Source organism: Globicephala melas, chromosome 9, assembly GCF_963455315.2.
Source record: "Globicephala melas chromosome 9, mGloMel1.2, whole genome shotgun sequence".
NCBI lineage: Eukaryota > Metazoa > Chordata > Mammalia > Artiodactyla > Delphinidae > Globicephala > Globicephala melas.
In genome coordinates this window covers 67000952-67028110 of record NC_083322.1, presented here as the reverse complement: position 1 = coordinate 67028110, position 27159 = coordinate 67000952, and the positions used below count along the sequence as shown (strand labels likewise).

Below are 27159 nucleotides of genomic sequence, written 5' to 3'. Positions count from 1 at the left end.
TCCCTGCCTCTCTCCAAATCCCACCTTTGACAGTTGTCACACAGAAACTCCTGGAATTAAACCTCTTCAGCTAAATTGTTTTTCTTTTTGTGTAGGATAGCAATTAACAGCAGTTATTAATAACAATTACTTTCTCTAAGAATATGGCAATTAGAAGAGAATGTGATGTGATTTATTAACTGGTTCAGACACTCATACTGTATATTCCTGTTGGGCTCCCCAATGTACAAAACATTGACTTTATAATAGGAACATCCTTTATTAACCATAGGTCAGTGTAAGAGTTTTTGTTTTTTCTTATTAGTTGTTTTATAGCACACAAAGAGAAGATTTTCCTAGCACTGTTTAAATCAGATCATGCAGTGAATTGACCAGTCGTACCATTTAATTATTCATTTTATTATTTCCTTAATTTATGCATCCAACCATTCATTTTTAAAAACACATTATGTGCCAGGAATTCCACAAGAAAGCTGAGGATGCTTTAGAATCAGGGAAAAAAACAGATAGGTGGTCAGTTTTACTACAATAAAACAAGTGCTGTGCTGTATGTGTCAGGAGCATGTGACTGAGATTTTAACCATAAATTGAAATTAGGTAGAGGTAGTGGGAGGGATGGGAAGGAGTGGATTAGAAGGGAGTTCCAAGAAGAGAAAGCAACATATACAATTTCTGTTTAAATCTTAAAATCATGTCCCATCAAAGGACAGTGCACAAACTTTAAGACATTCAATATTTATGCATTCAAAAATATTTATTGATCACTTACAATGTGCCAGGTACTATTCAAATTACTGGGAGTACATCAGTGAGCAAAACAGAGCTACCCCTCCCATAGTCATATACATTCTAGTGGTGAGAGAAAGACTCCTAAAAATAAAAATTTGTGGCACGTCAAATGGAATGAATGCTGTTGTCAAAAATGAATCAGATAGAAAGTGCAGGTCAAGGCTGAGGATGACTGAAAGTCCTAGGTTTCTCATGACTGACTGAAACTGGGATGAGGGTCATAAGGTCATTTTTGATGGTCCCAGAGTAGATAGTAGTCATGACCTTGGAAGTATTGGGCACAGCCTGGAGGTAGAGTTGGGGGAGCAATCCTGGCAGGATTAGAGTCCTGACTGCCTTCAGAGAGTGGAGGAAGGTAGACTTCTGGGGAGTCTTGAGAGATCTGGGGCTGTGCCTTGACTCAGTTGGGCTGGGACAGATGACATGACTGGAGGAGAGATGAGGTGGGTAGCCAGGACCCGATGGTAGAGAGTGTTGTCCATCATGCTGTGTTTTGAATTTTATCCAGAAGAAATTGGAGAGCCATGAAAAGGATGTAAGCCAGAAAATAATTACACTGTCAGTGGTGTGGAAGCTATCATGAAGACAGATGAGGCTAAAGATATATAAAAAAGTTCCAGGGCTTCCCTGGTGGCACAGTGGTTGGGAGTCTGCCTGCCGATGCAGGGGATGCGGGTTCGTGCCCCGGTCCGGGAAGATCCCACATGCTGCGGAGTGGCTGGGTCCGTGAGCCATGGCTGCTGAGCCTGCGCGTCCGGAGCTTGTGCTCCGCAACGGGAGAGGCCACAACAGTGAGAGGCCTGCGTACCGCAAAAAAAAAAAAAAGTCCCAAAGATATTTAAGATTGAGAATAATAAAAACTATCTCTGAAAAACTTCAGGTACTTTATCTTGGGTCCCCTCTCATTGCTCATTTGATGTGGCAATGGTTAGTGAATTCTGTGAAGCTACAATATCAATAATGGTGTTTAGCTCTTTTCATGTTGTCTGTACAACCAGAGAGTCATACCACAATGGCATTTTTTAGACAGAAAAGGAGAAACAATGCCCTTTTGTCCATAAGGAAGTTAATCAAGTTAAGAACAGAAAATTTTGCAATGAAAATGAAGTACTTAAACCTTCGGGAAAATGTTCTTTTGCCAAATGACCTTACTGAGTGTTCTTGCCAGGAAACATACTTCATTAACTGTGCTGAGAAGAAAGTATTACTCTTATCAGTACTGTTTTAAGGATAGTAAAAATGTGTGTGTGTGTGTGTGTGCGTGTGTGTGTGTGTGTGTGTGTGTGTGTGTGTAGTGTAAAGTAGCTTTATAGGCCTTTTGTGTCTAATAAGCTCCTTCAGTTTCCACCATGCAAACAAGGGCAGGCCAGGTTCCATAAAACACAAATTGAACAGAGTACAAGACTTATGTAGCTATGAGATGCGGAGATTCTTGGCACACAGTAGGGCATTTCAAATATATTTGTGCTTTTATCACTGTTGATATGCTTTATTGATAATAACAATTATAGTCTGTGCAGCTTATATACCTACATACAAATGCCCTAGAAATAAAGATACAAGAATTTCTATCCATTGGCCAATAAGCATTTATGCATGTCAGCCATTACATTTTTTATGCCTCTATAGTACCAAATTCAGACTTCTAATCATCATTAGTAGTAGTAGTAATCTAAAAATTATTTTACTCCAATAAATTTTTTATCCTGAAACCCTGAAAGCCCTAAAAATCCTTCCCTGAAACCAGAGAAAACTCTGTAACTTCAAGGCTCCATTGATGATAAAATTACTGTCGGTAAAAGAAAAGTTTCTCCCAAATCTCGTCTTTAATTATTAAATGGGTTTGAATATACTGAACTTGATTATATAGGTTTCTTTATTGTTCTGTCTGAATATGCTAAGTAAAATTTTGGTTTTCAAAGTGTTCATTTTTGCTATTAAATTTATTGACCCAAAATAAAGGGGTTTTGTATTTTGAATTGCATCTTAATTACATATTAAATGATAGTGTTATCTTAAGATTTTTGCATAATATGTTAACAAATACTTATTTACAGTTTTTGAGATCCTCATGAGGGCAATAAGGTATTTAGTACTTTACAGAGACTCAAATCAATCATAATATTATTTAATTTGTGTTATGCTCTAAAAATACTTAGTAGCAAGCTAGAAAATGAGCTATGGTATTGAGCATTTGCTTTGATCTGCTAGAAGAAAAACCCTATGAAAATGGGAGTTTTCATCTCCTTGGTTCAGTACTTTATCTCCAATGCCTGGAACCTGGTTTTACATGCCTGGAACCTGGTTTTACATGACTAATATTAAAGGACCTTAATATTTATTTTGGTTTATGTTTATAAAGGATATGTTAGTTGTATACCTATTAAAAAACACAGTTAAGAAAAATCATTCATAATCCATTTCCCATAAGAAAATGCAGGTAAAGATTTGGTAAATATGTATTTTCATGGGTGTATTAAGTGGATGGCCCAAGGACTGATCTGAATGGAAGATGAATTTAGAGCTCTCAGCCATGGCTAGGATTTCTAATTTCCTTCCAAAGGTTTATGAAATAATGTATGCACTATCAAGAGTCTTGAAAACCAGACCCTTAAAACAAAAGGTCATTTATTGAGAGGCAGGAGACAGATTTTTCTGCTTTATTTTTCTCTCTCTAGCCCCACAAAATTATACTTAAAGCATGAAATCCCACATCAGGCTGCCTTTTGAATTGTGGATGCACAACTGGTCTTTGTTTTCTCAAATGCGAAATGGAGATAAGAAGTATATGTATCTTACTGGGTATTGTGGGACTCAAAAACGTAATGCATTAGGTACCTTAGGAATGCCAACTTTTACCATTATTAATTAAACAGATCATTTTCCTGTGTTTTAGTTTGCAAACACAGGATAAAGGTCAAATTCAATATAGTTTTTTTTTCCCACTAAGATGTCATACATCCTGAAAGAATACAGTCAAATTTAAGGAGTATTATTGGGATTTCTTTTTAATGTGACAAATATACAAATTTTGGTAGCATGACTTCTTTTCACATATGGTGGCTTAATTCCCATGGTTAGGCATAGTCACGAAACAGAGTAATTCAACCAACTCTCAATTCTCTGCCTGTAGACAGTGTGTCACCTGCATTATGGTTGCCACCAGCCCAATGTAACTTTGAAATCTAAATTTAAGTTAGTTAACAATCAATTAAAACAATTCAGTTCTTCAGTCAAACGCCAGCCACATTTCATGTGTTCAACAACCATATGTGGTTAATACTACTATATTGAACAAGGTGTACATAGAACGTTTCTATCATTGAAGAATATTTTACTGGACAGGACTGATAGAGCAAGTCTTCCTTTTACTGCTTTTGAAAAGAGCTCAAAGTTTGGAGTTAGATGGCCTGTCTTCAACTCTGAACTCCTGGGAGTGCTATGTGACTATAAGTAGTTTAGTCTCTGATTTTCCACCCTTTTTTTTTTTAATTTTATTTTTTAACATCTTTATTGGAGTGTAATTGCTTTACAATGGTTTTCTCTCACAAATGGAATTGCAGGGTCAGTGTTGTTGGCACACAGCCAGGAGCCTTGCTCCTTTGCAGAGTTTGTTCTGCTCCTAGAACATCACCCCCAAAGACCTGCTTCAAGCCCTGTTCCTTATAATTGCTTGTTTCAGGTTTTTGCCAGTGGCCAAAAAGATGAAACCCATATGATGTTCTTAGAGGGATTTTGCTGGCCCTAGTCTCTTGTCAAGGACTGTATCCATTGCCTGTCCTCATTTTATGAGGAATCACAATCTAGTTTACCCAGGCTATCTCATCTTGCTGCAGGTTTGTGTAAGCATAAAAAATTTTTTTTTTAAATTATATTATTTTAAGACAAGCATAGTTAGAAGGTTGTCTAAAAATCATGAAATGTGTGATAATATGAAGTAACTGTTGTTATTCTTGGTTATCTGTGCTACTCATCATGACTATTAATATGAATATTGGAAGTATGATATGTGACTACACTATGTGACAAATTGCTTCATAAGCCTGTTAAATTTCTGCAAATTGAACCAGTATAAAGAAATGGAAAAACCAAATTGCCAGAGTGTTTTATTGCCTTATAAGTTTAGAATTTTAATTCGTATCATTATTTCATAGTAATAATAACAGTTTTGAATATTTCATTTTAATAGACGAAGGGAAACAGTGGAGATAACGCTACCGTTTTCATTATCTGGAATGCAAGTGTTTGAAAATAAAATAAACTGGAGCAGAGGCAGTAATTGAACATGTACCCAAAACTGATTTGCTAACAATTGAACCTTGAGACTAGAATTAAAAGTATCTATTAGAATAAAACGTTTTAGGTCATTGTTTTAAGAAATGGAGTGTCTGTATTGGAATACAATGAAAATCGTGTGCTTGAAGAATGTGATAATCGTAGGCAATATTCAGTTTGACTAACGCTAACTCTTTTTGTAGTTAAAACTTTGAAGAGAATAATGTTTATATATATATGTGTATATACATATATATAATCATCATAAAAACAGAAAAATGCCATCGAAGTACAAGATAATTATTCCTAATGAAACTAATAGACTCTAATTACTTTGCCTATTTTTCACTTTACTTTGTACTTTGTTGTACCTTGTAATATATATTATATGTGTATAGGTATATATGGGTCACTTTTGTGGGGAAATATTTAAAGAAGCATAGCCTTGGGCAAGTCAGAGAACCTGCAAATTTGGATGTCAGTCACATGATCTTCTGAGCTATTGACCACTTGAGGCAAAAAAAAACAAAAAAAACACATTGTGTTTTACCTAGCTTCATGTGCAGTTCCAATTCTAAGGAGAGTTTCACCGATGCTTGGATGGGTTAAAATGGCCTTTGTTAAAGGGAAGTAGACCTTTTCTTTAATTTATTTATTTATTTATTTATTTATTTATTTATTTATGGCTGTGTTGGGTCTTCGTTGCTGTGCGGGGGCTTCCTCTAGTTGTGCCAAGCGGGGGCTACGCTTCATTCTAGTGCGCGGGCTCCTCATTGAGGTGGCTTGTTGCGGAGCATGGGATCTAGATGCGTGGACTTAAGTATTTGCAGCACGTGGGCTCAGTAGTTGTGGCTCGCAGGCTCTAGAGCACAGGCTCAGTTGTTGTGGCACATGGGTTTAGTTGCTCTGGGGCATGTAGGATCTTCCCGGACCAGGGCTCGAACCCGTGTCCCCTGCATTGGCAGATGGTTTCTTAACCACTGCACCACCAGGGAAGTCCCAAGGGAAGTAGACTTTTGAACCTCTTCTTCAGAGGCTATTACTGCTAAAGAGAAGTGTAAGATTCCATTTACCATCTCGTTTCATTGAGGAGCTGCAGCCAAGAAACCAGGCTTGCTATGTCCTGTTTGCCAGTTACATGGTCTCGTGTGTGTCCTGTATAAGCCTTAGCACAAACTGCTTAAAAGGAAAAGGACTTTTCTTCTGGGAAGTGAACTTTCCTAGAGGGAGGTAAATACTGGGAAAGAGCTATAGCCAAGTTTAGGAACAGGAAAAAAAAATTTTTGAAAGGGTAGAATAGGGTGTAAAAACAACCTCTCTGAAGACAGATTGAGGCCCTAGGGCCTGCTCTCAAAATATTAAGTGAAAATATAAGGAAACATTTTCACCACTTAAGAGAAAGTGGGCTGATCTAGGGTAGGGGGTTAGGAGCTGAAACAAACCTATGAGCTTTTTCAACGCAACACATCAAGATTTAGTGGTCCAGCTCTATAATTGTTTTGTTGTAAAGTAATTGTGGAAAAGCTCATTGACATTTTATTTTTCTTTCTCTGATGCACCCTATAAATCATTGTGAAAAGTATATGTTTTACCTCTCAAATTTAGCTGAAATTGCACTTAAGGAAAAACTGATTAGTTTTTCATTGTGTGTTGTCATACATGCCCATAATTTCTTTTTAAAATAACCTTTAAATTCTTTTAAATGTTAAACTATGACACAGTTCAGTGCATGATACAACTTTTTGTTTACAACCTCTCATGAACAGAAAATGGCAAATAGTCAACTCATTTTGTCAAACAAAATAATTTTAGTATAGTAACATGTTTCTTGTTCAAAAGTAGTGTTAAGTTGAAATTATACATTAATGTTCATATTCAGTATGTACATTACATACAGGAAAGGCAAACAAAATTATGATACTCATATTTTCCAAATGTTTGTGTTTAGTATTATGAAAATTGATAATGAAATACCATAACCTTCATTTTATATATACAAATGATCATAAGTGAATATATATAAGTGCAAATGTATACCTTTTGGCATTCTTTCAAATGAATGTGATGATACATGCTTTTTATTCTTGTTTTACGCTGAGTTTTTGTATAAAAGAGTTAAATCAAGCTGATTAAATCATTTCAGTACCATAAGCGGGGAGCATAGAAGAGAGGATTAGCTCATCAGGCAGGATGGGTTAGGTCATAGTTTATCCAACCATAATTCAAGGGCTGTGTTTCTCCGAGTCTGGAAGTTATGGTCATGTGAAGGATCAGTGCCAAAATGTCTTTTATCATAAGTTGAAACTGCTTATTTCTGCAGCTGGCTAGGCTTTAGATGATTAGTTAGAATTAGTCAGGTATTTTCTTTTCAAAGCTCAGGATTGTCTTCTGTTCTCTGCCTTTGGTTTATAAAAGTGACTATGTTAGTTTGTATCAGATATACAGTGACACTTTTGTTAAGGGAGGAAATCCATTTATAATATGTGTATATATATATATATGTATCTTTTTCAATAACTATAAACAAGTGGAATCAATGTGAAGCATAGAGATGTATTTGAAATAAAGAAGACTTTGGTAAAAAAATGAAAGATGTAAAGCATTGTTTTTCAAACTGTCAATTGTGGCCCATGGTGGGTAATGAATTCAGTTTAAGGGGTCTTTGACAGAATTTTAAGAATGGAATAAAGAAGAAGAGAATAGGTTAACACAGAAAACATTGGCACAGTTATGAAACCTAGTGTGTGTGTGTGTGTGTGTGTGTGTTATTTGTGCTGGATTAAGATGTAAACTGTTTTTCTTACTTTTCCTTACTATTGGCCTTGAACAAAAATAATCTATAAGCTATTAGTGTAGAATAAAAAGGATAAAGTTGCTAGTTATGAAACGCTGGGCAGTTCATCTCCCTAAGCCTGTTTCTCATCTGTAAAATGGGATTAATGCAATCTCCCCTCACAGGGTTAATGGGAGAATTAACTGAAATGATACATGTTCAAGTGCCCAGCATGGTTCCTGCCACATAGTGTACATTCAATAAATGGTACATTTTATTAGTAGTAACGTTGTGACTACTAAACTAATTAACTGCTGGCTTTTCAGCATGCATTAAATTATACTCCTGGATATCTTGAAATGGCTGAAGGAAATCACAGGTGTTCAATCAAAGTTATACATGGAAAGAGATAGACCAGAGCAAGAGATGTGGTCAGGTGGAGGTGTGCTGATGAATGCCAGATGAATGACAGGCTTGTAGAACTGTATTTGGTTAAGATTATTCCCTGCATTCCAGTAACTCCTGGTTAATTAGGAATCAAGTAGCCATTCAGCCCATCAGCCATCTAACCCACATACCTTTTATATGGCCAAATAGACCTCAAAGGATAATTGGGGTTTACCGTGAGGTCTTGTCAGATACATATGATCTGGTTTCAGAGACTTCTCTATAAGATGGAACTATTTATTGTGAAAGAGTTTCGATTTAATTATCAGATACTCTGCAGTCGTCAGCTGTTGTGAACAGATATTCGGGTTCTCTACCCTTGTCTTGGAATAGGCACAATGAATGGATGTAATAAATAAAGTATGGACCATATTAAAACCAAACTACAGTTGTATGTTCTTACCTCTCTAATTAAATCTGTCATGTTTATCCAGATTTTTGTTTATGTTCTCTTTCTCTCTTATTCATGGGCAGATTCCTTGATGGCAAAAAGGATGTCTTATTCACGGTGCTGGCAACCGTTTGACATAAATACATGTTTTTATGTATGAATGATTCCTGACCATCAATATATAAATCATATTGGGACAGACTCACATTTCTTCAGTTTTTTGTGAAAGACCATTTTTCAGTCTTCCCAGCTGATTCACAGCTGTCACTGCCTAAGGCAGAGAAAAGTGGAATAGGAAAGTAGTTCTTCATGGTTTGAAATCTGTCTACCAGCTAACTCTGGGCGATAGGATTCTGGCCCAAACACCATCCAGTGAGTAGGCAGAGCAGTCCCTATGTCCCCAAATCCCAAAGGACTCTCCATTACTTAAAAGAATCATAGAATGTCTGTCTCTGTTATACTAGAGACCGAAGAATTTGGTTATTTCACGCCTCAGAAGTATACAGTTTCTCTACATGGTCTAGGCATTATCTCTCTATTTCCTTTGTTGGTTTTTGTTTGAGAGCACTGTGAATATTTTTAAGTATATGAAGACAAATCTTTTTTTCCAGGTCTGAGAATGAATAAAGGTGCCATCACCTCTCCCCGTACTTCTCCAGCAAATACGTGTTCCCCAGAAGTAATCCACCTGAAGGATATTGTCTGTTACCTGTCTCTCCTTGAAAGAGGAAGACCTGAGGATAAACTGGAGTGTATGTGTTTCTTCATTTAGTTTACTTATCACGGTTGGGGTGGGGGGATATGACTGGATATTGACAAACTTAAAATTGTATATACTAAAAAAAAAAAAAAAAAAAAAAAATTGTATATACTGTGGTTGTTTACATTCTTATTAAGTAAAGTGACCTTGGTTAATAATTATAAAAAAATCCTCCAATTGAAAATCAGACAATTAAAAGATACTAAGAATCTATCAATTTTAGGTTATTATTGATCAAGGTCCATTTATTACTGAGTATTTCTTGAGCATGTTTATCAATTGATGGTTTTTGTTTTTGAATTTGCTCAGTTTGGTAACCAGACGATATTGAAAAGTATCCTTTGTGTTGTTTTGAAAATACACTTATTTCTAGTATGTAGGAGGTCTTCCCATTAAGCAGAAAAAGGGTTCACTATCCACAGGCAACCTGAGCCGTTCTCTCTGGAAATCTTCCTTGAAACCTTCTGCACTAACTTTCGTTGTGGTGGACAAATAATTTCTTAAATGCCAAGCATGAGAGTTTCATTTCTAGAAGTTGACTGAATATTATAAATAATTAAACAATAGCGTTTTTTTCTTTTACCATGTAGCAGGCGTTTCAGGTAGAGAATTTCAATCTAGTTGAAAGGAAATAAGTGCTCCCTTTAATAAAATACAGTAACTGAGCTCTCTCTGGTGGCAAACTGTACTCATTGCAAGGCAAGAAGATATTTTTCAAACCTTTACTGCAAGCCCCGTCATTTAATAATCTATTCTATCTCCAAAGCCCTTGCTAAATACAGAGCTGGTGGTTTGTTCAATAAGCTGATTAACCTGATTGTATTAGATATCATTAAAATGAATTAAATTTTTTTTGCTACTGAAATGATAGTAAAGATAATGAATCCTAAATTTGACATTTCTAAAGTAAATGTAGAGTATTGTGACACCTCAGAATTATGACTGGGTAGCATGTTTAGTTTAACAGTAACTTTCGATAATATTTCTCTTACTAATAAAGAATTTAATGTAATATGATTATTTAATAGTAACACCTGCTTAAGTTATGAATAAACCATATTAACATCATTCTTTAAATACATATTTATTAGTTCTAAATGTTGAATATTTGCATTTCAAGATTTATTTGTTTTCCTAAGAACCTACAGAAATCTCTCTCATTCCAAAATAAATATTAATGTTTAGTGAATTTTTATTGAAGTAATGGCCAGAGAGAAAGTTTTCTCAGGTGTTATTAGGACTGTGTTTGGGATGATTTTAAAAATACAAAGATTCGGGCTTCCCTGGTGGCGCAGTGGTTGAGAGTCCGCCTGCTGATGCAGGGGACACGGGTTTGTGCCCCGGTCCGGGAGGATCCCACATGCCGCGGAGCGACTAGGCCCGTGAGCCATGGCCCCTGAGCCTGTGTGTCCGGAGCCTGTGCTCCGCAACGGGAGAGGCCACAACAGTGAGAAGCCCGCGTACCGCAAAAAAACAAAACAAAACAAAGATTCTATTCCAGGTCTGAGAATAAATAAAGACACCATTACTTCTCCCCAACATGGTCTTTGTGATCCAGTTTAATTATTTTTAGGTCAACTGCAAGTATTTTGTTTTTAAGGTAGAATTCCTAAGAGGTATGTTGTAAGTTCTCAATGTGAATCTGTGTCTCAGCAGTCCTCGTCCACAGTTGCCAGCCATAATGTTAACCCACGAGTGATTCAGAAACACTTGATGAATCAAGTTGAACCTGACCTGCCACTTACCTCTCTTCAGTGTTATCAATCTCCTTCCCTCGGTTCTTTAAGTTTTCCAGCTCTTTTTCGAGCTTATACCATTCATTTCTTTAGACTTCCTGCATAGACAGACTTGTTACCACCTGGCATTACTTCTGTGATTTTCACCAGACTCTTGAAAGAAAATGCATTTCAATTTCAGAAACTCATTAAGGTTCTAGCTCTGTTCTAGTTTTCTTCTCTACTCTCCTCAAGTGTGGAGGACCTTAACCTGGTCCTTACTCATCTGGAGCTTGTGTTTGTTGGTTTGTTTTCTAAATGCCAGGCTTTTTCCTACATCAGTTAAATCAGAATCCATTTCTTTCGCCCAGCTTCTTAGCTATGTACTTATACATTTTTCCCTTCTACAGTTGCGCGTTTACAAATTCCTAACATTCATATAGTATATTATAGTTATAGATTCTAAAATTTTTTCAATGTCTTTAAAGAAATCTAATGGTTGTTCGTTTAATATATATTTCCAAAATGGTTATGACTTATTAAACATAATATATACTAGAGGAAAGAAGAGAAGAAAATAATTAAAATTAACACAGAAGTAGATATAATCAAGCATCTAATATAGTTAACTTTTGCAGGTGAGTGATGTTTTTGAATCTCAATTTCTAAGCAGCTAAGCAGAAAGGAGTACAGACATGTTGCCTTAGGCCAGAGGTTCTTGAACTTTATCGCACATAAGAATCACCTGCAGGGCTTATGAACACACAGCTTGCTCTGCCCCAACTTGAGTATATGTGATTCAGCAAGCCTGGAATAGGACTTCAGAGTTTTCATTTCAGGTCATGCTGATGTTGCAGGGACCACATTTTGAGAAGCATTGGTTTATGCAGTTCCTTCAGTCCAATGAAAACACACACACACACACACACACATAATTCATCTGAAACTACAATTGTTCTTGGAATTGATGGTGGCATTATTTGATACGTTCTTTTACCTGGGTTATTAGATAAATTAATGACATGTTTTAAATATTTTTTCCCCAAAAAACAATGTTTTATAAATCTATTCAGTGCTTACTGCCCCTTCTAATCTCCCCCACCTCTCTTTTCTGCCAGGCATTCACAAAATGTTTAGAATAAAGCATTCTTTTTTCATTGAAAGGAAACTAACAAACAAACGCTTTTGAACTTTCCACTGATTATATGCCATTTCTTCAACTTGCTTTCCTTCACTCAGTCTTTGACTCAATCCTAATGCCTCCCTGTGGTCTTTGCCAGTGCTGAGGCCCTGTCAAGTAGAAGGTATTTATTTACCTGTTCCCACGAACCCTTGGAAAGTATGTGTGCGTGCATGTGTGTGTGTCCTGAAGTTGTGGAGGAATTCTATTTTTGTCTTGGTGGAAGTTACCAACCATCGAGGTGCATAGATAAGAACATTGTACCAGGTCTGGTTTGCCCTCTTCACCTTAAGCCCACTATAGTACTTTATGGAGAGCCATTCAATACATCCCTCTTTGAGTCTCCTTAGATTCCTCAAATACTGTGACCTCAACTCCATTTTATTTCAGTCACCCACTTTTGTTGCAATACCCCAAGTCTTTTAATTCCCCAAGACTGCTCTTATTCTATAAATTTAAATTCTAGTATTTTGCTTTGACCACAGCCTAAGCTCACGTAACTTTTTACTTTTCTGCTTTGAGTTTAAATATAGCATAGCACAGTACGCAGGAGCCTGGACCCTTCACTTCACTCACTGAATGAATCTTAGCTTTGACCCTTACTATCTGAGTGACCCAGGCACATTGTTAAAACCTCTCAGGCCTCAGCTTCCCCAGCTGTAAAATTGGGATCATAATAATGTCTATCTTGTATGTTTGCTATGAGAATTAAATGAACCAATATTTGCTCACATAAATTCCTTCACATTTATGTGAATGTTAAATGAAATAAAAGTAAGTTAATGGGCTTCCCTGGTGGCGCAGTGGTTGAGAGTCCGCCTGCCGATGCAGGGGACACGGGTTCGTGCCCCGGTTTGGGAAGATCCCACATGCCGCGGCTGGGCCCGTGAGCCATGGCCGCTGAGCCTGCGCGTCTGGAGCCTGTGCTCCGCAACGGGAGAGGCCACAACAGTGAGAGGCCCGCGTACCGCAAAAAAAAAAAAAAAAAAAAGTAAGTTAAGAATTCTTGCCCCTTGACCGCTTCACTTCCTCCTAAACTTGCTTGCTGCTTTTGGGCCTCCCACCCCTTCAAATGTAGACTGACCCCGTAATTCGTGAGGTCAATCATTCCTTCTCACTTAGTTTTGAACATCCAATTTATTTGCTCATATACTGAGCTGCCAGAGATTTTGTGAAATGATAATATAATTCTGTGGATTAGAACTCTTCTCAAAACCTCAGCTGGCCTTCAGTGCCTTCAGTGTTTCTCTGGTCATTGACTTCTCCTAGTTAAAAGTTCATTCAGATGCTTTGTTACTTCAAACACCTACTTAATTAATCATCATCTCACTCATTAGCTGTAAATTCTTATAGCTTTCTCTCATGTTGCCTAAAACTTGTCAACTTCTATACCTGTTCTTTCCTCTTCTTCTGACTCAGGAAGCATGTGTCCCTTTTGTAGTTCCCTATTGAATAATACATCAAAGTAAGTCCTTAACTTAGCATCCATAAACTAATCTGGCTCCACAATTTGACCCCAACCTACTTGGCCAGTCTTGCATTTGGCTATGACCTGCACAAAAAAGTCCCAGTCATATGAATCTACTTTTTAATTATCAGACAAACCCTGAACTTTTCCACCTTCATGCCTTTGCTTATAATGTGCATTTGCTAGGGGTGTATATCTTTCCCAGTGTATATCAGATCCAGTCCAGTCTACACTTGAAGCCTAAGCTCACATCATGAGTCCTCTTGCCATCTCTAATCAGATTATTTTACTCTCCTTCCTTGTACCATTGCACTGTGTGTAACTTCCCACTCTAGCACCTACCACTTATATATGTGTGTTTTTCAAAAGATAGATGCTCAATAAATGCTAGTTAAATGGAACTGTATTGAAGTCTATGGGTGCTTGACAAGAGGAAGATAATGTGAATTATTGAAGGCATCAAATATTACTAAATTTATACTTTTATTTAAAAGTATAAATGTGGCATTCACATTGGGATTAGAGTTTATCAAATTATTAATGACTTAGCTAGAATAACTTTAAGTTAGCTTACCGTTACTGAAAATATATCACTAAAAAGAAATCAATAGGAAAATGTCCAGAAAAATACACAGTTGACATGCAGATAATGAGGACTACCCTGTATGTTAAAGTTACGGCTCTGTCTAGTATTAATCTTAGAACCACTGAAATTTAATATTGAAAAGTCCTCAAATATCATCTAGTTAACCTTCCTATATTGTCAATGAAACATTTAAAGCCCAGAGAGACTGGTTATTAATTACACCACCAGTTTAGCTATCTGTGACTAAAATGTATGATTTCTGACCTGCTGTATAGGTGCCCTTTTTATTTTGAAAAGCTGCCTTTCCTTGTTTAGATTATTGTTTCTTTTTTCTTTTTTTTTTTTCCGGTACGCGGGCCTCTCACTGTTGCCTCTCCTGTTGCGGAGCACAGGCTTCGGGCGCGCAGGCTCAGCGACCATGGCTCACGGACCCAGCCGCTCCGCGGCATGTGGGATCCTCCCAGACCGGGGCACGAACCCATGTTCCCTGCATGGGCAGGCGGACTCTCAATCACTGCGCCACCACGGAAGCCCTATTGTTTCTTCTGTGGAGAAAAGAAGAAAGTATAACACCATTATATTAGATGTAAAAAACTCCAAACAAATGATTTTCACCTCTGCCCTTGTGGTTTATTAGATAGGTCTTGAAATACATAAAACAGTAAAAAATTGTGAGTTAAACAAATTCTGGCTTAAATGCTTTTTAAAATATATACTTTATAATCTTTAAAAACAATTTCCATAATAATATTTTCATATCAATAACATATTATACAAAGTACAAAAACATATTCTATGGGAAAATAGATTAAAAACTTGCACATCTTTTGGAAAAGAAACAAATTCTAGATATAAAGAATTGCCCTCATATTGTGTAATGTGCCTTTCCTTTGAGCTTTTAACCAAATTCATGTGTGGGCACATAATTGTTTCTATATAAAGTGTAATTGCATGAGCATAAAAATAGAAAAAATGTGGGTTAAACTGGTTTGTAACTTTTTAAGAGGTACCCACCTTTGGAAGCTATCATGTTGACAGAATAATTTTAATATTGGGCTTAAATTATTTTTGCACCTAAAAATCTATATCCTTATATGTTGGTTTTAAAAATAAAACCTCTTTGTTCAGTGATTCACTTGACCTTGGAGACTAACTTTACTTTTAAATTCTAAGGAAAAAATAGTCTTATTATAATGTTTGAGGATCACTATTAATTTTATCAGTATTATTCATATATGCTTTTAAAAGGGAAAGGTTCTATAGGCTTACCAAGCCAAACAATTTTTATTTTCTGTGGTGTTAATAACTGCTTTTGTTTTCTCTTTATTTGATTAGTTTCTTAATTCCTGTATAACTAATTCCTAAATCCTCCACCATAAATTCTGGTTTGGAAACTTGTGCTCTCCATCTATTCCTTCATCTTTTCATTGTTAGTTACCTTCTCCTTTATTTTACTTGTTCAGTCTTTCTGAAATCACTATTATTAGATGTTCAAACTCCATGACAGAACTTTGACTTATTATATTTTTTAATTTTCCTGTTTTCCAACTTCTTTTCTTTTATGTCTTTCATTTGACATCTGGTACATCTTCTACATCTAGGACGACTTTTTTTTTTTTTCTCTTTCTAGCATAATTTTCACTTCACAGAGAATCCTTTTTGTTGTCAGCACCATCCTTATTTGCTATTATTCTTATTTATGGATTGAATCTTTCCTCTTATTTATAAGGTTCCCGTCTCCCTGCTTTGCTGGTTTCTTCCAGATTACTTCGTTTTGAAACAACTACTTGGTGGTTGTGGGTAGGTGGGTGGGTAGATGAGGTTTAAGTCTGACTCATTAGAGATGAGCAAGGGGACTTAACATTTCTCAATGTTCACTATATCCATTTTCACATGATTACACTCTTTGGTATTGGACCCCTACCATCAGAATGCCTGAGTACCCTGAACTCAGAGTCCCTGTCGCTTGACTGCTAAAAAGCTCAAAGATCCAGTCTTCTTTAAGGTAGAGGGCTGGCATACCCTCAGGTGCAAGCCGTGAGGGGTAGTGTTTAAAGGTCTAATTTCTTTTCATGAAGATTATGTTTCCTTTTCTGTGTGAATCTGCGCCTCCTCTTTACCACCAGCTTACGTCTATATTTCTCAGGTTTCTACATCGGACACCATATGTTTTCCAGCTTCTAAAATTTTATTTTTCTTGTCTCCTCTCACGTTTTCTTTGTACTTGTGGGTTTATGCCTGTTTCATCCCTTACTGTTACTGTAGTGGACCTTCAATAGAAAGGCAATGTAACTATGTGTGTTCAATATTTCTTGTTTTGCATGACCCCACTACAATTTTAAATTAGGAAAGTAGACTTACCTCTGAAAACTAAAGTTCTAGAATTCCTCTCTCGCATCGGAATCAAAGGAAAGTTTTATCATTGATTTATAATTGGTGAGATTTAGACTACAAGATACTTAGTGCTCAATATATGTATACTGTTTTTATTATTGCTATAATTATTAACTAGAACTTAAAGTTCTCCAACTTTGTTCCTTGGTGAATTAGACAGGATTTATAGATAGCCATTAACTCCTATTAATGTGTGTAGAAATTAATATAAAAATATACTAGGGCTTCTACTTCATACAACAGTAAAGTGTTCTCAGACCAACTTTTCTGCTAGAAACAACTAGAACATTTAAACTCAATTTTTTTTAAAAAAAATCTGTTTGTAAATTTTAGGAAATTATCAAGGCAAGTTGGATTTGTGGGTTAAATTTCTGGGAGCAGGGAGCCAGGCTTTTGCCAGTATTTTTAAACTGTAAATTCTTAGGCACCTGAGAGGCTGAGAAGGTAAGCAGCTTTGGTAGACTGGTCTTGGGGAAAAAACTTGAATTCTGGAGTCTTTTTAGAAGGCATATGATGGTCTCTAATTGTGGTTTAAATTTCCATTTTCTTTACAATTGATGATGTTGAGTACTTTGTTATGACTGACTACTCACCTCTCTTCCATTTTTGAAGCATCTGTTCGATTTTTTGCCTCTTTACTAATTGGGTTGTTTGCTATTTTATTACTGAGCTAGGGTTTGCTCATATATTGTAGAAACAAGTCCTTTGTTAGATATATGTGTTCTGAAAATTTTTTTTCAAATCTGCAGCTGGCTTATTTATTTTCTTAATAGTCTTCTTTTTTTCTTTTTGATGAGCAGAAGTTCCAATTTTGATGAAGTTTAATTTACCTATTTTTAAAAAATCTTTGATGGTTCATATTGGCTTATGTTGAGGTTATGAAGATATTGTCCTGTATTTTCTTTTAGAAGGTTTATAGCGCTGATTTAATGTTAAAGTTTAGTTTCAAAAAATTTTAGTTTTAAAGTTAAAATTCTGTTAGACCTAATGTTTATGTTTGGTGTGAAGTAAGGGTCAAGGTACTTTTTTTTATATGAATATCCATCCAACTGTTCCATCATCATTTTTTGAAAAGACTTTTCTTATCTCATTGAATTGCTTTTGTCCCCGTTGACCATAAGTGTGTGCATCTCTATCTATATTCCTATTTCCCATTATTCTGTTGTGTAGCCCTTAGTCAGCATGTCACTATCTTGATTCACTTGATCTTTAGCAACTCTTGAAGTCAGGTCATGTAAATCCTTCTGATTTGTTCTCCCTTTTCAGGGTTGTTTGGGGTATTGTAAGTCTTTTTTATTTTTATGTAAGTTTTAGAATCAGCCATGTTAATATTTAAAACAAAGCTACTGGTATTTTTATTGAGATTGTATCTGTTATATAGAACAATCTGTGGAGAATTTACATTTTAATGATATTGAATCTTCCAATTCATGAACATAATACATCTTTTCATTTATATAGGTTTTCTGTAATTTTTCTTGGTGAAGTTTTGTATTTTTTGCACAGAGGTCTTGTCTAACTCTTGATAAATTTATCTTATATATTTAGGTTTTTGGATGTTATTGTAAATGATTTGTTTTATGTTTCATTTTCTAATTGTTCTTCAGTAGTATGTAAAACTGCAACTGACTGTTTAATCTGACCATATCACTAAATACATATACTTATGTATATTTATATATAAACATATGTCTTAATATTTATACATTATATAATTTCTAATATAAAACATATAACCTATATGTTATATAAGATCTAATTATATAGTTATATAAGTTCTAATATAAGATATAATACATATGATATATGTTCTAATAATAAGATATAGATAACATATCAGTTACATAAGTTCTAATACGTATATACATAATGTAAATTCTTATATATATATGAAATATGTATACATATACGTTCCAATTCTTTTTGATGATTCAATAGAATTTTCTAATGGTACAAACATATCATTTGTAAGTAAAGATAGTTTTAATAACTCTTTTCTTATACATATGACAACCCATTACTGCTTCTTTGTGGACAGACAGAGCACCTTTCAGTGCTACCATCCCTACCACACACCCCTTTCTTCAATTACTGCTGTTGCTGCTGCCTCTCATCAGCATGGATTCTGTGAAGCCCCTTTTTTCTTGGATCACTAGCATCTGATTAATCATCTGGGCTTGTGCTTCTGATTGGTAGAGGCTGGGTCATGTGCAAACCCTATTTTCAAGTCAGGCTAGTAAAGGAAGGTATCTGGCCTTTCATCTGTTATTGTGCTTTATAAAGTCTGGCTTTCAGAATTTAGGAAGATGTTTCAGATGCTGCCCAAAATGAATGACAGGTACCACACACCCACCCCACTTGTGTGTACGTCTTTGAGCTCATGTTTCCAACAAGATTTACCAGTAGACATAGGTAAATGTCCATATACCTGAGCTGTATGAAATGGTTTAGCAGTCATTTACTCCAATAAGGATTAACAGAGTCACAAGCATCCCTCATTCTAAAATATAGTTAGGTTTTGGAAGTCCTTGCCTTGTTCCTGGTACTTAACCCCTTCTCTGAATGGTGTATGAATTTTTGCCACTTAAAAAGGTATTTTTACCATTTTATGCTATGCTAGAAAATCTTGAAATGCTTAGTATCCATGTTGTGGTAAGTTTTTTTGTTTGTTTGTTTGTTTCTTTCTGAATTTTATTCTCATTTCATATATAGCACAGAACAGTTATCATGGTTTGCAAATCAAGATATTTATATTCTTTAGCAAACCTAACATTCTATCCTTTAATTCAATAGGTATACATTTCCACTTACATTTCAACATCTTTAAAGTCTGTTTCCATTTTACAGTGAATAGAACACGTTAGCTAGATTGGCAGCATTTTTTTCCTTTTAGTGATGTGCAGACTAGTTTTGCATCTTATAAATATCTTAGAATTTTTGAAATATAATACTTATTTTTAAATATAAAAATAACAATGAGTTACAGATTAAGGTCATTGCATAATTATGTCTCCTAGTTGTCAATGTCTTTGGTTGATATTATAGACTTCAGACATCAAGACTCTCCAGGAAATTATACAAACCCAACACAAACCCTCATTTCCACTCCTCTATTTTTACAGCTGTGTCATTCTTCTCTGTTTATCTCAAAACGGCACCTGCAGCCTCTTCTGTAGTCTCCTGGTGGTGTGTGAATTATACAAGGGAATCCTCAGGCCAGGCATGGACCTCTGCCATCCTGCTTTCCTGAGCTCCCTAGCACAGAGCCAATAGTGTCTTTTTCCTCATTTGATTAGTTCAAAGAGTGGTTACCCTATGAAACTACATCTCCGATTTAAACAAATACACCATTATACCCGTGATAATAATGCCATTTATGTCTTTGCATCCCCTATCAGGAAAATTCCCTTATTTTGCAGTAATTTTTCCTTTCCCATACTGCTTAAGGATTAATTGAAACAATGGCTTATATTTGTGTAGTGACCTACAGCTTTTGATACACCTTTGTGTGTATCATCTCACTTTCACAACAAATGTGTCTTTTTTTTTTTTTAATTTTCATTGGAGTATAGTTGATTTACAATGTTGTGTTAGTTTCAGGTGTACAGCAAAGTGAATCAGTTATACATATACATATATCCAGCTGACTTACAACATTATGTAAGTTTCAGATGTGCAACATAGTGATTCACAGTTTTTAAAGATTATACGCCATTTATAATTATTATAAAATATTGGCTATATTTCTGTCTTGTACAGTATATCCTTATAGCTTATTTTATGCATAGTCGTTTGTAGCTCTTAACCCCTATCCCTAACAAATGTGTGTCTTATGACAGGGTGATTATCCTTATTTTATAGATAAGAAAACAGCGTTTGACTAAGCTCACATAACAGTGGATGGTAGATTCCAAATTATAATTGATTTCCAGACCTCTGAATTAGTTATTTCTTCTTATCCACTCTGTTCTTTAATATTCAGACTCTGAATTCCTTCTCTTCTGTTATTTTGAATTTCCATTTAATGATCTTGTAATACAAATTTGAACAAACAATAGCACTTTTTAGTGTTTTCTAGCTATATAACAAAAATTGGTAGAATTTATATCTGATATCCAGTATTTTTATTAATGATTAATTCATCTTTAAGCTTGAGAAATGGTCCCAAAATCAATTGCTTTGAGGAGGGGAGGGATTTAGTCGTATTTGTTTTTGACAGAAAATAAATTTTAAAGAATATGCCTTATTCTGGCATTGATCTTACTCACCTATAATCTTTTTTTCAACACCTCTTTTATTTCTAGTTATGTTTCGCCTCTATGACACTGATGGAAATGGCTTCCTGGACAGCTCGGTAATTTTTTTCTTCAAATTTTCTGTGAAAATTTCAGAGTAGTTTGTTCTGAAAAATGCAATGAATAAATTTATAGCTATTACCACAGAAGATACAATATAATTTCCATGCACTCACACAGCATTTTTATCATCTGACTTTTTGAAAGCAAGTGATCTGAGGAAACTGTTAGGATTACAGTTGTTCTATTGAATAATTTTACTACAAAAAAGTGACTTTTTATGTACAGAAAGATAAAAAAGACTTCAACCCTGTGTGAATAAAATGTAAGAGAAAGATGAGACCATTGATCTAAAAAGAAAAAAAATGTGTGTGTGTGTGTGTGTGTGTGTGTGTATATATATATATACACACATATATAGGAGAATATCAAGAATACAGGTAGAATTTAAAGGAATTACGAAGTTGCTTCAATCATTTTATTATTTTCCCACTTTTTAAGTACTGTTACTCACATATGTTGATGAAATGGGTAATTATATTTAAAACTGCTTTGGCAAACTTCCCTTCTCATCCGATTTTAAATCCAACTTGCACTCTATCGATAATTTTACTCATAAAAACCAATAGAAGAAAAATACCATCTCACAGAAAGTAATAATTAAATGTTTATTTTATTTGTAGTATATGCAAATCATTGACAGTTTTCAGAGGAGAAGTTAGACTCTTAGTTCTCAAATCAGGGCCTCCTGAGTATATCCATCTGAGTTTCCACCAATGATGTATTTTCTATTTAACATTTTGTATATTATATCATGTCCTGTTCCATGAAGGTAATATAAGAATATTAACAAAAGAGTAAGTGTCACATTATGGAAATTTTGAAGTACATAGGTACATGTAAAAAGAAATGTTTTGATATATTTAATATTGATTAAAATAAACATTATTTCTGATAATGAGTTTCTCTCATCATCTGATATGTCTCTCTATGGCAGAACTCAAACAGACTGTTACAAGCAAAGCAGTGAAGTTAGAGACATATTTATGTAACACTGAGTAGGATAATGGTGCATTCGTTTCTCCAGAGAGAGATAAAAATATATAATTCCTACTCTAGGAAATGACCACCAATCTGAATTGATGCTGTGATTGTGGGATTTCTTATGTTAGGGTCTTTCTAATTTTTCAAATGCTGTTATTTTTAAGTGCCTAGTAGTGTTCAGTTTTCCACTTAGGAATATTAAGCAACATGATACATCTGCTCATTTTCTGGTAGCATTTCACGGCTAGAAGTTTAGATTTCTTCTACATATGTCAATATGCTCATTGTAGCATTTCTGACTACACTAATGCAAATTATATTTTTAATGCAGATTTGTTTTCTTTTTCTTTTTAATTAAATTAAAACAATGTTTCTTTACTAGGCTCTTAGCCATGGGTTGGCAGCTGAGTAGAAAATTTAGTCAAATGCTGTTCTTGGTCTCTGGCCATTTTTTGGTTAACATATAGTAGATTACTAGCAATATTTATAACTATATTCCCAATATTAAACAATGAGCTGAGGATAAATAAGCTTGTTTATGATTAAATTAGTGTTTTTTAAAATAAAGGTCTGGATTTAATTTCTGTGATTTTCTCCATATAACTTACTACCCCAGGATATTTCCTTCACTGTCAGGTAGGAAGCGCACCTTCTGATATCATTTGTCTTTGAAATTTAAAGGCTATGTTCATATACTGGAGACACAACAGAAGAAAATTAATACTTTGAGAAATGACCAGTATGTCTAATAATGCTAGTTAATGTTTATTGATCACTTGTGCCAGATAAGATAAATGTATTTCATATAACAGCATATTTAATCTTGGTAGCAACTCTGTGAACTAGGTACTATTAGAATACCCATTTTACTGTTGAGGAAACTTAGAGAGGTTAGATGACTTATCTAGTACCACATGTGTACACAATAGTCCACCAAAAATAGTTTCTGTTCCTCCAAACATATCCAGAGACTTTAACGGTTCCAAACCATTAAGGCATATATAAGCAAAGATAAAGTAACTGGAAGATTAGTTACACACACACACACACACACAAATTTTAGCCTCTAATTGCAAGGGATTAGTGTTTAAAATTTTTCACATCTGTAATAAACACATTTATATTTGCATTGTTTCTGGGATGACCTGTGTTATATAACATTTTCATGATTTCATATATATATTTTTGGAAAGAGAGAGTGTAGCTTTCATCAGCTTCTCAGAGGGATCCATGAATCCCCCCCCCAAAAAAAACCCCCTCTTTTACTATATTTTCTTCTTCATTTTATGCATATTAACCACGTACATTAGATCAGAGGTTTTAGTAGAATAAATTTTATTAATATACTTTCAAGCCTTATTCTTTATATTTCTTATATTTTAAATTATCATACTATGAAATACCGCTTTTAATTGTCATGGACGGACTACCCTTAAAATTATTAGCATTCACAAAGTATGTTTAATCTTTTCTGAAGATACAGAAAAATTAAAACATTAAATAAATCGGTATGAAAAAATGTTATAATTTATTTAGCCAAGGCATATATATTAACCAGCAGTTCTTCAAAGACTTGACGTTGAGCAGAAGAATGTGAATATTCAGACTAAAATTCTATCCCCTCATAAAATAAACTCTGCATGCACTTAGCCTCCAAACCTTAACCTGAATGCACCTCTAGCAGAGCAAATTTTACCAGTAAATGGCTAGAACCGTCAGTATACGTTCTCAGTGTATCAGAATAAAAATAAAACTCTCAGCTGCCCTCAAACCCTTCCTCCCACCACCCTTCCACACCTGTTTTCAAGCTGTGGGGTCAGGATACTCAGTACTTAAAAATCACAGCTTTTTGTGAAAATATGCAGGTTCCTACTTTCATCAGATGCTGCTTTCCAAACAAAAATTTTCTTAAAAATCTCCTGGAAGAAAACCTTTCTTTGTATAGTTGTGCCCTCTCCTGGTGAAGGTTTCTAGACAGAGTACAAAGGAATGTATATTTAGGCTCTTCTTTTATGTATAATTAAGTAGGCCGTTAAAATGCAGAGGTATATGTTTACTTTTTATGTAAAATTAATCATCTCACTCCTTTAGTTTTTGAGCTACATGTTGAACAAATCAATTCCTGTAAGTCAAAGTTGAAGAACTTACTAAGACCGTGTATTCATTTTCCCTCTCCTTCCTTCCCTCCCTCCCCTTCCCTTCCCTCTCCTCCAGGAACTAGAAAATATCATCAGTCAGATGATGCATGTGGCAGAGTACCTTGAATGGGACGTCACTGAACTTAATCCAGTAGGTATAGGAATGATTTAACTGTTGGCTACATTCTAGAAGACCCCTTTCTCTTTCATCTTTTTTGCAATCCTAATATATTACTGGCATTTGATTTTTAAAAAATTTTTATTGGAGTATAGTTGATTTACAATGTTGTGTTAGTTTCAGGTGTACAGCAAAGTGCATCAGTTATACGTATACATGTATCCACTCTTTGTTAGATTCTTTTCCCATATAGGTCATTACAGAGTATTGAGTAGAGTTCCCTGTGCTATACAGTAGGTCCTTATTAGTTTTCTATTTTATATATAATAGTGCGTATATGTCTTTTGATAACTCTAAATTACTATTTCTAATCAATAGCTGAAGTGGATTCTGAACAAGAAAAAGTATATGTGGTTTTCTGAAGCCCTTAGTAATAATAACTTTTGCTTTTCTTCCTCATGGAAATTAATTTGCATGGTAGTCTAATATAGGTGTAGGTGAACAGAAGCTGCTGATGACACTGCTAAGGTCATACCATGCCACAAAAAAGTCAGAACTGACATGTTTTTTATGATCGCCATGATTTTCCTTATATGGAAATAGCTAAAATATTCAATCTAAAAGAGGATGAAGGCGATTAAGAAGACACTAATGATGGTTTACTATGCACAGTGCACTGTTATCTTTGCATGTGTTATTTAAGGCTCATAACTCTACAAGGTAGATACTACTATTTTATTCATTTTACAGATGAGGAAATTGAGACCCCCAATTTTTTTTCATTTATTTTATTAAAGTATAGCTGCTTTACAATGTTGTGTTAATTTCTACTGTGATTCAGTAGAAATTAATTTCTACTGTGATTCAGTAGAAAAATATAACTGAATCAGCAAAGTGATTCAGTTATTTATATATATATATATATATATATATATATATATATAAAAAACTATATTCCCATTTGGGGAATATAGAATGTGTGTGTGTATATATATATATATATATATATATACACACACACACACACACACACACATTCTTTTTCAATTCTTTTCCATTCTGGTTTATCACAGGATATTGAATATAGTCCCCTGTGCTATACAGTGGGACCTTGTTGTTTATCCATTCTATATATAATAGTTTGTATCTGCTAACCCCAAACTCCCAATCCATCCCTCCCCACCCACCTCCCCCTTGACAACCACAAGTCTGTTCTCTATGTCTGTGAGTCTGTTTCTGTTTTGTAGATAAGTTCATTTGTGTCATATTTTAGATTCCACATATAAGTGATATCATATGGTATTTGTCTCTTTGTCAGGCTTACTTCGCTTAGTATTATAATCTGTAGCTCCATCCATGTTGCTCCAGTGGCATTATTTCATTCCTTTTTTGTCTGAGTAATATTCCATTGTATATATGTACCACATCTTCTTTATCCATTCATCTGTTGGTGGACACTTAGGTCACTTCCATGTCCTGGCTATTGTAAATAGTGCTGCTATGAACATAGGGGTGCATATATCTTTTCGAGTTATAGTTTTGTCTGGATATATGCCCAGGAGTGGGCTTGCTGGGAGGCCCCAAAATGTTAGTTACTTGCCCAAAACTCTGCAGCTAGTTAAAGATTGAGCTAGGAAACTTTAATCAAATTGTTTCAAGAAATAGTATCTAACAATGCCTATAAGAGCATTAAAAACCTCTTATTTTCAATAGATTTATACCAAAGCTACAACATTATTCAAATGTGTATTAAAACAAACATGATTCACAACTTTTACTTTGGCCACAGGAATATTTGGGGGAGAATATTATTGATTTTAGTTTCTCTTTGAAACCAACTAAGTTTAGCATATTGTACATTAATTAAGTAAATACAAATCAATTTTATGTAAATGGTTTACATTTTGTATGAATTCAAAGAGCCTATTTAACCATATAAATTCACATTTATGCAGTCAACAGCAAGGTAATGGCATGATTATGTGATAGGAGAGGTCTGATAGCTTTTCCCTTGCTTTGCAAACTAATGCGGTTAAAGTACAACAAAGTCAATGCGATGTCATGGAAAGGGAGAGCACCTTTCTTACTGGGATTAGGATTTTCCAAGTTTTAACTCAGCTGATTTTTCTTTTTCCTTTTTTTATTTTTGAACATGGAAACACACATGCTGTGCACATGATGAGTGGCGGGTATCATTAACAAAATTGCAGCATGCATATGAAATAATAAAGTAGATGGTAACGTATTTAATTCTAAGAATACCGTTTGATTCATCTTAATACTATTTTCACTGAAATCAAAGGACTCATAAGTTCTGCTGCCTTTTCTGGTTATGTTAATGTAAAACACAACATTGTAAATGTAAAAGATACATGCACTTTTATGTTCATGTGAATATAAGTCACCTATCAATCAAGGCTCTTGTCCTCACTGGAGTAATAGAGGGAAGGGGGTCTTTTTCAATCAGCTTGGAGCGCAGAAGGAGGCACCACCACATCACCATATTTGGCGGTGGGGGGTTTGAGAAAAGAGGGATCTGGATGCGCTAAAGAAGGAACAGTTAGTGGTTGGGCAGTCTAATTAGGACAAATACCTAGTGGAAAATACAAATAAAAAGCTATATAGCATTATTAGTCATTTGTGACACATACTGACAAGTCTGCCCTTTCTGTGGACAGTATAAAGAGTAAAGATAAAAGACGGCTGTTTGCTGTCATAGTAACTGCCTCATCCTGCCTGATGATTCAGCAGCTCTCCCCATTTTAAACACATGTGTACATTTGTAC

At 35.0% G+C, this 27159-nt stretch overlaps 1 protein-coding gene across 17 annotated transcripts in view; it reads left to right on the top strand.

Annotated features, from left to right (window-relative positions):
* DGKB (diacylglycerol kinase beta) overlaps positions 1–27159 on the top strand; it is a 901775-nt gene that overhangs the window by 367571 nt on the left and 507045 nt on the right. For all 17 annotated transcript variants that reach the window (XR_009565105.1, XM_060304680.1, XM_060304683.1 and 14 more), the window contains 3 exons: positions 9287–9427; positions 21083–21132; positions 24332–24406. Coding sequence is in view for 16 of the 17 variants with exons in the window: in XM_060304680.1 (XP_060160663.1) it covers positions 9287–9427; positions 21083–21132; positions 24332–24406 (266 nt within the window). In the remaining variant the exon portion in view is untranslated. The remainder of the gene's footprint in view (positions 1–9286; positions 9428–21082; positions 21133–24331; positions 24407–27159) is intronic.